The sequence below is a fragment of the Pipra filicauda genome, unplaced genomic scaffold (genome assembly GCF_003945595.2).
Source record: "Pipra filicauda isolate LSUMZ 115617 unplaced genomic scaffold, ASM394559v2 scaffold91_size2508729_pilon, whole genome shotgun sequence".
Taxonomy (NCBI): domain Eukaryota; kingdom Metazoa; phylum Chordata; class Aves; order Passeriformes; family Pipridae; genus Pipra; species Pipra filicauda.
The window spans coordinates 2,395,028-2,408,459 of record NW_024105109.1 but is presented as its reverse complement, the minus strand read 5'-3'; the positions used below and the strand labels follow the sequence as shown (position 1 = coordinate 2,408,459).

The 13,432-nt window shown below is 36.7% G+C and overlaps 1 protein-coding gene across 3 annotated transcripts in view; it reads right to left on the bottom strand.

Moving 5' to 3' along the window:
* ATP2C1 (ATPase secretory pathway Ca2+ transporting 1) overlaps nt 1-13,432 on the bottom strand; it is a 68,822-nt gene that overhangs the window by 1,901 nt on the left and 53,489 nt on the right. For all 3 annotated transcript variants that reach the window (XM_027733316.2, XM_039391238.1, XM_039391239.1), the window contains 8 exons: nt 12,027-12,077; nt 11,065-11,231; nt 9,191-9,259; nt 6,414-6,530; nt 5,831-5,978; nt 5,142-5,237; nt 4,192-4,333; nt 3,189-3,319 (listed from right to left, as the gene is read on the bottom strand). In XM_027733316.2, the coding sequence (XP_027589117.1) occupies nt 3,189-3,319; nt 4,192-4,333; nt 5,142-5,237; nt 5,831-5,978; nt 6,414-6,530; nt 9,191-9,259; nt 11,065-11,231; nt 12,027-12,077 (921 nt within the window). The remainder of the gene's footprint in view (nt 1-3,188; nt 3,320-4,191; nt 4,334-5,141; nt 5,238-5,830; nt 5,979-6,413; nt 6,531-9,190; nt 9,260-11,064; nt 11,232-12,026; nt 12,078-13,432) is intronic.

Here is a 13,432-nt window from a genome sequence, read left to right as displayed (position 1 = left end):
ACAGCCATGTTTGATTCCACTTTGTTAGTGATGTGAGAAGAGAGATCTTAATTTACTTTGAATCCCATTCAGGAAAACTGCTGTAGATCATAAAAATTCTTGAGACTTTCTGAGAAGTGGTATCTTCAATTAGACAGTTCAGAAGACTGGGATAAGATCAAATACTCCACTTTCAGATAACACTGCTATGACCACACGGCATTTTGAGAATACTTTTGGGAATGCTGACTCAATGATTAAGAATTACTGTACCGGAAACGTGTTCTCAATGCAGAATTCAGCTGTTCTTTGTTGCTGATGAAATGACATACACCTCACTGCAAACCCCAATCCTGTATGCTGAAGAAAATAATTACTGATTCTAGTGCTACCATGCAGAATTTTAATCAAGTGTTAGTTTTCCTTTTTGACTCATTATAGGTTCTCCAACTTATTTGGAAGAAAAATAAAAAATAAAGGGCCTTTACTTATTAAAATGGAAACGTTCTTTATTCCATGTTTTAGTAAAAGCAAGTAAATTCCTTGGTTGTTGCCTATTTTCACCCCACAAGAAATGACTCCTCGTTTTTGTGGAAAGTTCTCACTATTGATTCAACTCCTCTGCAGAAAAATCTCTCAAACGTGCTGTGAGGTGGTAATGAACCACAAGCAGAGCCAAATCAATGGCAATGGAATTCAGTCCAAGCAATAACGACATTGAGCTTGATTTATTACTTGTATTTCATCTTCCATTAGAAAACACAGCACCAAAACTTTTAGCATATTTAAACTGAATTGCATTCAATTAAGTCTACCCCCAAGAAGGCAAAACTGTCCATAGAAGACTGACATTTTATTTATTGTCTAGACTGACATACCTTATTCAGAAAGTAAGACTTGTGCTGGGAAAGGCGTACTTCATAACTCCTTTGTTTAAAAACTAGACAACGACAATTCCAAGAGAAGACAACAATTTGGCATCATCTGCACTTCTGTACTTATCTAGACTTTCGGGGCTCCAAGATAACGAGCAGTGCACAAAGCAGTCAAATCCCACAGAAGAATATCAACCACAAGTTAAGACCTACTATGTGAAAAGTATAGTTACTGTGCTTTCTCAAAACCGAAGTTTATTAAAGAGATTCTTCATCAGCATGCAGTCAATTTTTACTATCTATCTTTATTGATGAATACTAAGGATTCTATTAATAAAGTGTTCTGAAATTGTACTGGAATACTGAACACCCTACAGTATTGAAGAGCTACAGCCCCACTTGCCAAAGACACTTAACAACTGTCAAGTCTGTTCAGCTTTGGAAAGGCAGAGCTGATGTAAATAAGAAACTTCTGCTTGAAGACACAAGAGCATTTCTGTAAGAGGTCATCTTGTTCAGGCCCCACCAGCTCAGCAGTTCACTTAACAACCTCCAGGAAGAGATGAGCACCACATGCTGGGGTCTTTGTCTTTACACAATCAGATCTCCAGCACATGGTTAGTCCAGGTAATATGTGCATATTGAGCAGGCCCGGGGTCAGGCAGAGCAATGGATGAATTGCATGTGTAAAGCAGTCTCAGTGGTTCACTCATGCCCTGATTCCTGACCAAGTCTGGGAATCTCCAAAGGCAAAAAGAAGAGAACAATTAAAACAACATATTAGCAGAAAAATTCATACAGCACTTGCGAAACTGTTTTCCATGAACTCCCCTCATTCTGAGCATGGTATGTGGGGCAGGTCACAATGGTAAGAGCAGAAATAGTCCAGTGCCTGTTTCCGACAATTCCTCATCAACTGACAGGACAACAATCATGACAGCATGGTCCAGAGCCAATGCCACTGCCACACTTGCAGGCTACAGTGAGGAAAGATGCATATGCGCATATTTACAAGCAGAAGAGATACCACTGTGTCTTTGACTCCCTCTAGAGATCTCAGACATCCTCTTTTCAAGATTCCCTAGATGATAGTTCCTTGCATTTCCTCAAGGGATGATGAGAAGACACTGATGACAACAGCTACAAGACTATTTTGAGGAATAAAACTATTTCCAATTAGTGAATATGAGAGTATTCAGACATCATAATAAATTAAAGATACTTTTAACACGTCAAGACACAAATCTATTATCATGCTTTTCTAGGCACAAAAGTAATTTTGTAGGTTAAAATTTAAAGTTACATTACCAATAAAAAGTTATTTTTATGATCAGGGTGGAAGAAGGAAAAAAAATGAAGCTTCTTTCAAAGAGGGGTGGGGGTTTTTTGCCATTAGAGTAAGGAGTATTGCATTCATTTTCTTATTCAGTACACTACAAATAATTTCAATAACTACTGTCTTATAATCACTCAAGTGATCCAAGAGTCATATGTTAAAGTAAGTACGGAATGAGACATGAAACAAAGCCTGTATCTACAATTCTATCAAAACAAGCATGCTCATCTGGTGTAAAATGCCAGTTTCTTTTAAAACAAAGAGACAACACACTTATAAGAAATGCAAACATTTACTTCAAATTGCAGTATAGGCTTTTCAATCACAGAAAAAGAAAAGAAAAACAGTGATCCGACAGCGGTCACATCCTGTGCAAAAAAAAAAAAAAAAAAACAAAACCAAAGAACCAAACTCTGAATACAAAAGAACCGTAGCACAAGGTACTTGAGCCGCTTACACATTGCAGGATAAAGTAAATAAATACAGTAGCTAGAATATGGCACTCTTGTGACAGACTCTAAACCCAGTGGAATGCCTCTGAAATATTTTTATCCTTGTATTAGTAGCAAAGTCCCACCACCAGAAAAGTAGAATAGTACAATGCTTTAAATAAAAACAAACTAAAATATTTATATCTAAGAGAAGGTTTTTACACAGTTATATCTTTTAAGTGCAGAAAATGGGACTTGGGCTTAGATCTTTCTTTAAATTAATCCCTACCCCCACCCCCCACCCTGCAATACCATTCGATCTCAAAAGTAAATTTATGTTTGAGGAAAAATGTTACCAAAGTTGCATAATTTCATTTGTTACTTCCACAGCTGGAAGTTAAATTCTAAACAGTCTTGAAACATGAAGTTCGTCATTAGCCAGTGAAACAAAGGACTTGTCAAAAGCCCTCAGGATTTCTTTATCCTCCAAATATTGTTTTGCTTTCTCCTACATCTTTAGACAGCAATGCTAAGTTTGCAAACAAAAGAATGCAATATGCATCATACATCGAGAAAAGACGAAGTTGACGAAGAAGAACTTCCACGTTTCTGGATCTTTTCCTTGCTTCTTTCAAACTTCTTTATCATCTCAGTCACTATGCACACAGAGGAAGTGAGTCCCAGAAGAAACAGTAAATCTGGAAGAGAAAATTAGCCTTTTCTAAAATTGCTATTTAAGGCTGAGGAGAGACATAGAAAAGAACAAGACTTTCAAATTTTCTCCCAGTCATTGGGTAAGTTCAGGAGAAATGAAACAAGATTCAATGTTTGCAGGAACTGAAGACTAACATACATAGTTTATGCACAAACCACAAGTACAGGCATGATACTACAAGCTTTTAAAGTATTTCATAACCTTATTTTTATTTTTAGCAACATAATTAACTTAATTCTGAAAAAAATTAACATAATCAGAAATTATGCTACAAGAAAAAGAATTATGTAAATACATGTATTTCATTACAATAATTGAACTGCAGAAAACCATAAAAGTAATAAACCTAAGTCTTAATGAGTCCAACACCATTATGTATCTATAGCTTCTTAAAATCCCCATGTTTATTTACCCTATGACAATGCAGTTGATAATAACGGATGGGGATTTCTAAATAAGGTGTTTATATTCAGAGAAAAAACTTGTGACACAGCAAAATTAATGGTGCTCAAAAAAACTACAAAGCATATAACATTGCCTGCAACAAAATTTATATTAAAAAACCCAGTATAAATAAGCAGCTAAAAATTTAAAACACAGTGATCAGTTGTGTACCATATGCATTTAAATCATGGTTCCCAAAGAAAATATCTAAAAGTATTTAAAAAAACCCCCAAACAATAAAACTCCAAACCAACGAAACAAACAAACCCCAAAAAATCTCCCACACAAAACAATAAGAGTCAGCAGACTTTGTATTCCTGTTGTATGCAAACAGCCAGAAAGTGCTCGAATCACTAACACATTTATAAATTAATCCTTAATGTACAGTTTTGAAAAGAGAACTGTTCTTACCCAAGACACTCAAGCTCTCTGTTTGAAAAACCTTCTGAAGTGGGGGAAAGTAAATGACCAATAACTGCCCCATTATAGACCCAAGGACAGCATAGCAGAACATTTTGTTACTGCAAAGTCCAATCTCAAACACAGATTTTGTCTGTAAGAAAAGTAATATGTTACACTGTACATGTAGTCTTAATTATCTTGACAAGAAAATAATTTGTAATTACAATTTCTTTTCATCTAGACTTTTAGAAAAAATGTAAAATATTATTGTTGACCTCTTAGATAAACCAGAACAAGTTCTTGAACAGGTTAATTGCATTTTCTCCCTGGTAAACAGAGTACAAGTCTTGTCTTCACAGTCAACAACTTACATATTGAGCTCACTTTTCTGCAACTACAGTGCACTAGAAAAAGGTTCCCCCTATACTAGAAGGAAGGTTTTTTTGGTGGTCTGACAATTCACATCAGAAAACAGACTGCAAATTAAGAGTAAATGTAGTAATGTATACTAGTACAAAATTTCAGACTTTCCTTAAAACAAAAAAATAGAACAGTTTAAAAATTTTCCTTGGACTATGGGTTTAGGATTATAAAATATAAACTATAAAAGCTAAGGCCTTCAAGACATTTCAGATTCTGGTAAGGGGGGAAAAAAACCACCAAGTCTACACAACACTATAAAGCACCATAACACTTCAGCTTTTAATAACAATTTCCTTGCTTCTGTCAGGACAGAAGCATTACTAGCAGCTCTGCACAATGTAAACAAATTAAGTAACCTAATTTACCTGTAATTTAAGAAATCCTACCTACGAAATACGTGAAACTCTGAAGCTTAATAGCAGATGTGAAGTAAATCTACAGGAAAACATTTGAAACAAACATAGCAAGATCTTCCCTCAAAGAAAGTTGTGCGTATTGTGTAAATACTGTGTAAATGGACAATAAGAATCACTTACCTGAGATCTAGAACTCAAAGCATTGAACATATCAAAAAATACAAAACAGGTGAAAGTCATGGTTGTATCTCGAGGCGTTATTACATTGTCTCTTAACTGCCAACAAAAGAAAATTAAATGGCTTTAGCATGTTTTATATCTGCCACAATTAAAGTTATTACAGTAATTCAAGTTCTACTACCTAGGAAATGAAACAAAAGTAACTTGTTTGCTCCAAGTTAATTTAATAAATCATACAGCAAAAATTACACACTTGTAACTTATAACAATTTGTAATTCTGAACTATGATTAAATGAAGTCTCATGGCCAACATTTATGCAAGCACATGGAATAGCAAGAATTCTATGATGCTCTATCAAAAGTTCAAACAACATTTTTCTCTACTGGGAAAAGAAAGTCAAATGGTTGTTTCATAACAGTCTGGCTAGAAGATTTGTACAATTACTTTATATGGGCCAAAGTTTCCCAAGTAGATCTGGGACCTGGAAAAGTCTGTGTTAAACTAGAGACTGGGGAATAAAACTGTATTTCTCATTTCAATAACTTCCTCTTTAATCTGCTAGTATTAAATAAGCATGGGCAAAACCTGCAACTAAGTTCACATTAATTCTGAATTCCAAGCACTGGTATAAAAAGGATTTCCTTTAAATTAGGTTGTTATTGCTTAAGTTTTGCACTTTTGTCCTACCTCTCTCCAGAAGACGAACAGTGTTCCGCACACAATAATTATTGATGAAACCAGGATTTTAACAATCAGGTTTTTGGTCAAAATGCTGTCCTTCAAATTTCTTGGAGGCTTTCGAATAATATCTTTATCCACAGGCTCCACCCCAAGGCTTACAATTAAAAGAATATCTTACATTTTTATCATCATAAAAATAATTCACAGCTTCTAACTAGATTTTCTGAGTTGGAAGAAAGAGGATTTATTACTATTTCCACTCCATATCTCCCACCACCATCTACCTGCAGTGAAGAGGGTCAGAGGAAGACCCCAGAGGGAAGCCAAAACCCTGCATGCAAGTTTCATGGGCATATCCACCGATCTTTGGGTATCCTTGCTGCCCCCATAATACCGTTAATCACTAAAGCAAACCAAATGGAATTAACATAGAACCATACTGCAAACGTTGTAATTCAAAGAAAAAGTTTGCTGTTCCATAAACATTTCACTGAAGGTTAACACTTCACAGTTTCCTTTAAGAGGAACCATTTTCCTTGCTGAAATAAAAGGACTACAGAACATAATGGAATTTAAAGTAATTACTTACCTTTGAGCTGGAGGTCCATCCATAATAATATTGATCCATAAGATCTGCATGGCATTGAGAGGATTAGGAAAGTTCATTAATGTAGCCAGTGAGATTAAAGTCAGTGCTGCTATACTCCTGTTGAAAGAATCCATTTTTATAACTGTCAGCATGGAACATTTCTGAAGATCCACTGATAACTGCTTTGTAATCAACACTTCAACTGTTTAAGAGTAGACACAGATTTTGACAGTATGAATCATGACCGACATAAGACAAACTTTAAAGGTAGAGCATGAAATCCTTTAGAATACTCATCCTGACACAGTCCATATTTAAACCAGCATTGTTCTGGCAATAAAAAGGCAGCAAATTTGCATCTATAAACCTCCCAGACTTTTAGATAACATTCAGAGTTATCACTCACCTTCACCTAATTGATTTTTTTTTTACTGGGGAACTGGGTGCTATATTTTTATTGTGCCAGACTTGTAAACATGGTTTTGAAAAACAAACTGCTTTTACACTTCTAATGTAAACAAAATCACTTTGTGCACCTGTCACTAGTTTGAACTGATCAGTCAAGGCAAGGTACTACCCAAGCTCCCTAAAAATACCTACACAACTTGTCATTAGTAGAAAGATGAGAAGGCTGGGTGAAAGACTGAAAAACAGATTAGCTGGCTGCAAGCTTGGTATTAGAAACCTCCGTAAACAAGTAAGCACTAATTGCTCTCAGTGCAAGATTAAGTGGTTTCATAACGAACAAGAAGAGAGCAAGGCTTTTAATAATTCCAAATTTAGCAGTCTACTGAACCTTATTATGCTCTCCCTGCAAAGAGGGACAGAAAAAAACCAAAGGGCAACTTACTCATCAAAAACCTGAGGCTACCATTCCCAAGGCTAACAGGCAAGCACACTTTCCCAGAATATCTAGACTTAATTATTTTTCAGAAGCAGGAGCTTTAGAGCACACAGAGGTTTGCCAGTCCAGTTTGGGGGAGGGGAAGGATGTTGGGTGGGCCGTGGGGGCCCTCAGACTGGCAGGAGGGCAGGCGGGGCAGCCCTGTATATAAGTGTCACAGGTGAGCAGTACGTGGGAAGATACGTGGTAACACGGTGGGGGGAGGTTAAGGTGAGGGTGGACAGTGAGTTCTTCTGGGGGTTGGGGGTCTTGGCCACGCTGGGGCCTTGAGAGACACCCGAACCCCGGGTAGGTACGGGGGCTGGAATGGTTTGGTTTTGGCTCACCTGCGGCTACCGCCCAGGTTCGGTAGGTTCTGGATATATTTGTTGCGTCCTGAAAGGGTGGTCAGGACAAAGGGATGTTCCTGGGTATTTCCCTGAGATAGAATATAGATGGGTGGCAGAAAAGTAGGGAGTATAAGGCTTGCCCTAACCCCTTTAATGGGAAAGAAGCCTGTGTACCCCTTTGCAGTTGTGAGCTACGCTGGCGATGGTACGCGCCTTCGGTAGGGTCGCCCATGCCAGACAGGTCAAAACTGTAGGGTCAGGTACAATATATCCATGGGCAGGATGAGCTCGTTAGCCTTCTGGCAGTCATCCTAGGAGAAGGACAACTCTTATTCCAAACCCAGGCAGATGGAGCTCATTTAGCCCTGTAAAGCCATCCACCTAAGAGAAGGATACTCTAATTAAACCTGTGTCCTGAGGACCTCGCTGCCACTGTCCAAGCTTGCTCGGCCCTGGCAGATGAACCTTAGGATTAAAGGCTGGGTCCAGTTCCGCGCACACTGTGTCTCACCTAAAAAATCCACTGTGCAGGCTCGAAGGCCTTACCCGCATTTGCAAAGCCCTGTAGTGACGGGCGAGGGTCAAAATGGCAGGTGAAAGGTGCACTGGCAGCCGCAGACCCAACCCTGCATGCAGGCGGTTCAGGGCACTGGTCGTTAGAGGCTGACCAGAGATGACAGTCTCTTTGGGCAGCACCCTGAATGACCAAGCAGCCTTTGGAGAGCACTGCTTGCTCAGTCAAGGCTGGAGATATATGACACTTCTTTTAAGTTTTATGCAGGTAAAGAAGTTGGTATTTTCTGGGGTTTGTTGTGAGTTTTTGTTGAGGATTTATTTTTTCTTTTTGGTATTATTTGGGTGGGGCTATTTGTTATTTGTAGGTTGGGGGGGTTGTTTTGGTTTTGTTTGGAGGTTTATGTTTTGGTTTTTTGTTTGTTTGTTTTTATTTCTGCAACTTTCAGACCACCCTGAAATGCCATGAAGTACATGAACAACATTGTGAAGAGAAAAGCCATGTTCCTGAATCCAGACTCAATAAGATAAATTTTTTAAACTAAGGCTTAATAAACTCTTGTCTTACATACACATTACATAGCTAGCATATGGATCCTTATACACAAGAAAAGGAAGTCAGCTTTGTATAGCTAACTCATTCCACAAACCAGTGTATGGATTACAGAAAAACTAACCTCCTGTTCCCTGGTTTCCTCCTTTTGAATACATGTTCTGGTTAAGGAGGGACTGACTACTAGCTTCTTTAAAACAGAGACCCAAAGGGAGCTATGCTGTTTCTTTCTATCCTTTCAGTAACTGACTTTACACACCCTAACAGGACACCTTAACAAAGCGACAAAGTTAGATCTGTTTATTGCTCTGTTTCAAAATGCAACAAGCCACCAAACACAAAAAAACTCATAAGCACAGCGTAGCAGCATCCTCCCTGACGTTTACAATATTGACATGAAGCACATCTGCTTCACGATCCTTTGATTCATTCACAACTTAGTTAGAAACTTCTGATATTGACAAATTTTCTAACTTACGTGCTCAGTTGAAATCTAACAAAATTTTTTATGTTATTATAAATTCCTTTACCCTCTTCAATTGCAGACCTGCAATTAAAAAGAAAGATTACATCACAAGATGAATAAAACTATTGCCAAAAAAGAGTTAAAACAAAGCAAAAAAGCTACTAATTTAAGCAGCAATAAAAATGGCAGGAAACAAATGGAGCTGATGTTCTTATAATGTTGGCATTCATTGTTTTTCAACTTGACTATAAGAATCCAAACCATACTCTGATTGTGACTAATCACAAGTTATTTTTCCAGCTGCTTAACTTCCAAAATGAAAGGTTATTAGTAAAATTGCCTCCTTGTTCAAAATTTATCATCATCCTTGATGAGAGCTTCCAATTCAAGTCAGATAATGTAAAAAGAAAAACAAACAAAAAAACCACAAACAATTCCACACACATACTTTAAAAAACAGAAATACAGCATGACTTTAGAAGACCATGTATTCTTACTGCACCAGAATGAAATATATACAGATCATCGCCTTAACCCCTAGCATGTGTCACAACTTGCCTATCACATTATCACAATTACTGCAGTGAGAAAGAATTTTCTAATACCCAAATCAAGCCTACTTTGATGCAAATAAAACTGATTTTTTTCTTCTATTCCCCCAATAGCCAAGAACAACGATTAATCAGCATTCCTCCTGTAACTTTTAAGATAAAAACATAAAAGGGAGTGGAGGAGGATGTAAAACTATGGAAGTTCACACTTTTTTTTTTTCTCCTTAGCATTCATCACTCTTCTCACTTTCCTATTGAGAACCTTCCTGATGAAGGGAGCAAAACTGGATAAAGCATTCCAGCCAAAGCCTCAATAAGCCCACATGTCCTTCCTATGTAGTCTTCTGACTATGCCAAAATGATTCCCTTCTCTCTTTTGTTTGTGCATAACAGCACATTGCAGTTGGCTGAATTAGTATAGGAACCTTTTAACTCTCAGATCACCCTTTAACATACTGCTAACTAGGTAGATTTTCTTATATTGTACTTCTACATTTCACTTCTTCCCCAGGGTTAAGTGTCATAGTTCAAAACTGAAGTGTTCTGAGATTGATGCAAAATTTCTTGCTAGACAGCAGTCCAGATCGGTCAACAATTGCCACCTTCAAAAGTCAGACGAATTAAAGTCAAAATAGGATAAGTTTAGCTGAGCTCTTTTTGAAATACACCAAACAAAAAAGGTGAACAAGTACAAACAGCTGGTTACCAGAAGCTGATAATCTATTTTCACCTGTGATATATAAATAGTTCATATTCTTTTCCTTTTCTGCAACACCACAACGTTTAAGAGTTGAAGACGAACACAGAACTACGTAAATTTTTTAAAGCTTGAGTGGAATGCTCTGTCACCTTTTCATAAATTTTATCCTTCTGACGTAAGAAATTAAATGAAGATGAATTCTACTGACAGCTAACAGACTCAAAATTTCACTTATGTTTCCAAATATGCTACTTCCATAATTCTACTTGGAGTAGTAGAAATACAGGTTCCTTTTTATAGCATATACATGCACAGCCTCCTTTGTTACTTACATCTGATCTATGTATGAGTCCAAAGCAGAAAAAGGTCTAAACAGGTAAATACATGCTTATATTATTATAAACATACAAAAAACTCACAGAAATGCTTAGTTGCCCATTGCACTATTATGTTCCCACATCTTTTTTTTAATGGAATAATACAGGTGATCAACATAAAGATAATTCCCCTGACTTAGTGGAAAACTCATTTACAGCTGCTACACTTACAAGTTTGGGGAACTTCTGTTGGTTTTAACCCAGGCAACATCTTATTAAAACTATACAGTACCAGATATGTATATAAAGGGCACCTACATTATTGTCTGAAAATCATCATCCACGAGGATCATATCTGCTGCCTCTTTACAAACATCTGTTCCAGTTTGTCCCATTGCTACACCAATATCTGCAGCCTTCAGAGCAACAGCATCATTCACTCCATCTCCTGTCATAGCTACTACGGCACCATTATTTTGCAGGGACTAAGGAAAGGGAGAAGATCTTAAATTAGGGATTGAAATAACCCATCCTATAAAACTATTCTAGATATAAGGTTTGTGTCATTGCCTGCCCTCCCCCATTTCTTATAATTGCATCATAACCTCCTAAAGAAAAAAGCTTCGGGTTTTCTTCTAATTAATTTTTATACAAGATTTTAGGCTAAACTTCAGTTCATATATTCAGACAGCCTAAATTTTAAAGCCAGGGTATATAAAATTTGCCTTTAAGGGAAAGCAAAAAACTCCAGAGAAAGAATGAAGACATTGTATTGACATTTTAACATTATCGACCGCTTATAAGTTTTCATGTATTCCAGCTGTCTCAGTGTTCTTTCTTTCTCCATTTTGTTTCTTTTTTGATTGTACCAATTGTTACACTGAGTATGTCCCTCTTTGCTACCTTCTTTTGTTAACTTCTGTACAGAAGCACTGCCACAGACATGGCTTGAAATTCAGGCCCTTTTATCTTGTCTGAGAGGAATCAGATATACGATTCTTTCAAGTTCCCAGTCAATTCAACTGCAATGTGACATAAAATCTCGATCAATCCTCAGCTCCCTCCACAGAAGAAAGCACAGTGTTGCCCTACCAGTAGCTGCCTATTCCTTATGGGCACTATGCACTTTTCTAGGTAATATTTTCAAACATACTTTACTTTCAAAGCAGATGCACTTCTGATTTCATCTCGACACACTGTAGCACATTATAATTCAAGTAAAGGCACCACAGGCAATACCCATAGCAACAGCCCAGGATTTGAGCCTCTATGAGACGTACCTTTATAATTTTCAATTTATGTCGGGGACTGGCTCTGTAAAATACTGCAACCTGTTAAAAGCACAAAGAAGAAACAGTGAAAATTTGAGAAATAAAAAGAATTGCACTGGATTTTATAAAACTAGAGGATAAAAAATACTATCAAGGGCCAACTGTATTCTTGTTGGCTATAAAGTTGAAGCACCAGTGAGCTGTTTTTTTAATTGAGTGAAATCCTTAATTCCAGATAAGATTCTAAGTGCATTCTGGTAAACAAAGTTGGTGCTACTTATTTCAGGATAGAATATGCAATTTAGAAACCTTCTAAAATAATGAATTAACTGAGTTACAGCAGCTGCTGGCCTTCCTGACTAAATTCACACAGGCAATTGCCATGCTGACTCTACAATTAATGTGCTTTTCTCTTGTCAGGACTAGTGGCTCGTTATTCAGTATATTTCAACTTTACCAGTTTCTGTATCACAATATTAACAATTGACATTTCATAGCTAATTAATAAAGACTCCAGATTAGAAGGAATAATTTTCAGATTTTTCTTGGTCTCTTGATTTCTCTGTAAATTGAAATTTGAGCACATGGAATTTAGTTTTCCATAAACTCCATACAGTTAGTATTTTTCCTTTTTAAAAAGCCTAACAAGAAGTCAGACTTCTCAATAGTCACTTTAGACTGCATACAGATATCAATCTTATTAGTTGATTTTAATTAGTTCCTAATAAGATTTTAAGTAAACACCTCAAAAAGAAATTGGGTCTCGGGTCAAACATGCCTCAGTGAATTTGCAGTAATTTCAGTTATTTAATGTGGAGAGCCCTTAAGAACAAGTACTGCCAAATAAACTAAAAATTACTACTTGCCACACAATTCTTTTTTTTCCAAGCTTCTGTGAGTCACTAAGGAAAGACAAGTAGCTGACAGCACACTTCTTGATTGTAAATATTGGCTTTTGGCTTGTTCATATCAGACTTAAGCATGCTGCAGTCTAATTTTACAGTCTTTTGCAAACAGAGCAGCATTTTGATGCATAAATCTTGCAACACAGCTAAACCTGAACTTCAATTGCATTTGATTATGCCTTCACATTTACAGCTTTGACACTGGTTAATCCATTTAGTTATTTAATAACTAAAAACTATTAAGCAGTAACTTAATAAATAGACTCTTTCAAAATTCTCAACCAGTGACCTCAGATCGATTAAAACCATTAAAAACACAGACAGCTCCTCTTACAGATTATAAAACAGTGGACTGTCTGAACATGCAGACTGTAAGGTTATATATATATATATATAGTCTTTAATATATATATATATATATATATGAGCAGGGTTACTTAGGAATAAAATAATCTAATAATACAAAAAGGTGATGTTCACTGAGAGGTAGCAAAATGAACATTCCAATAA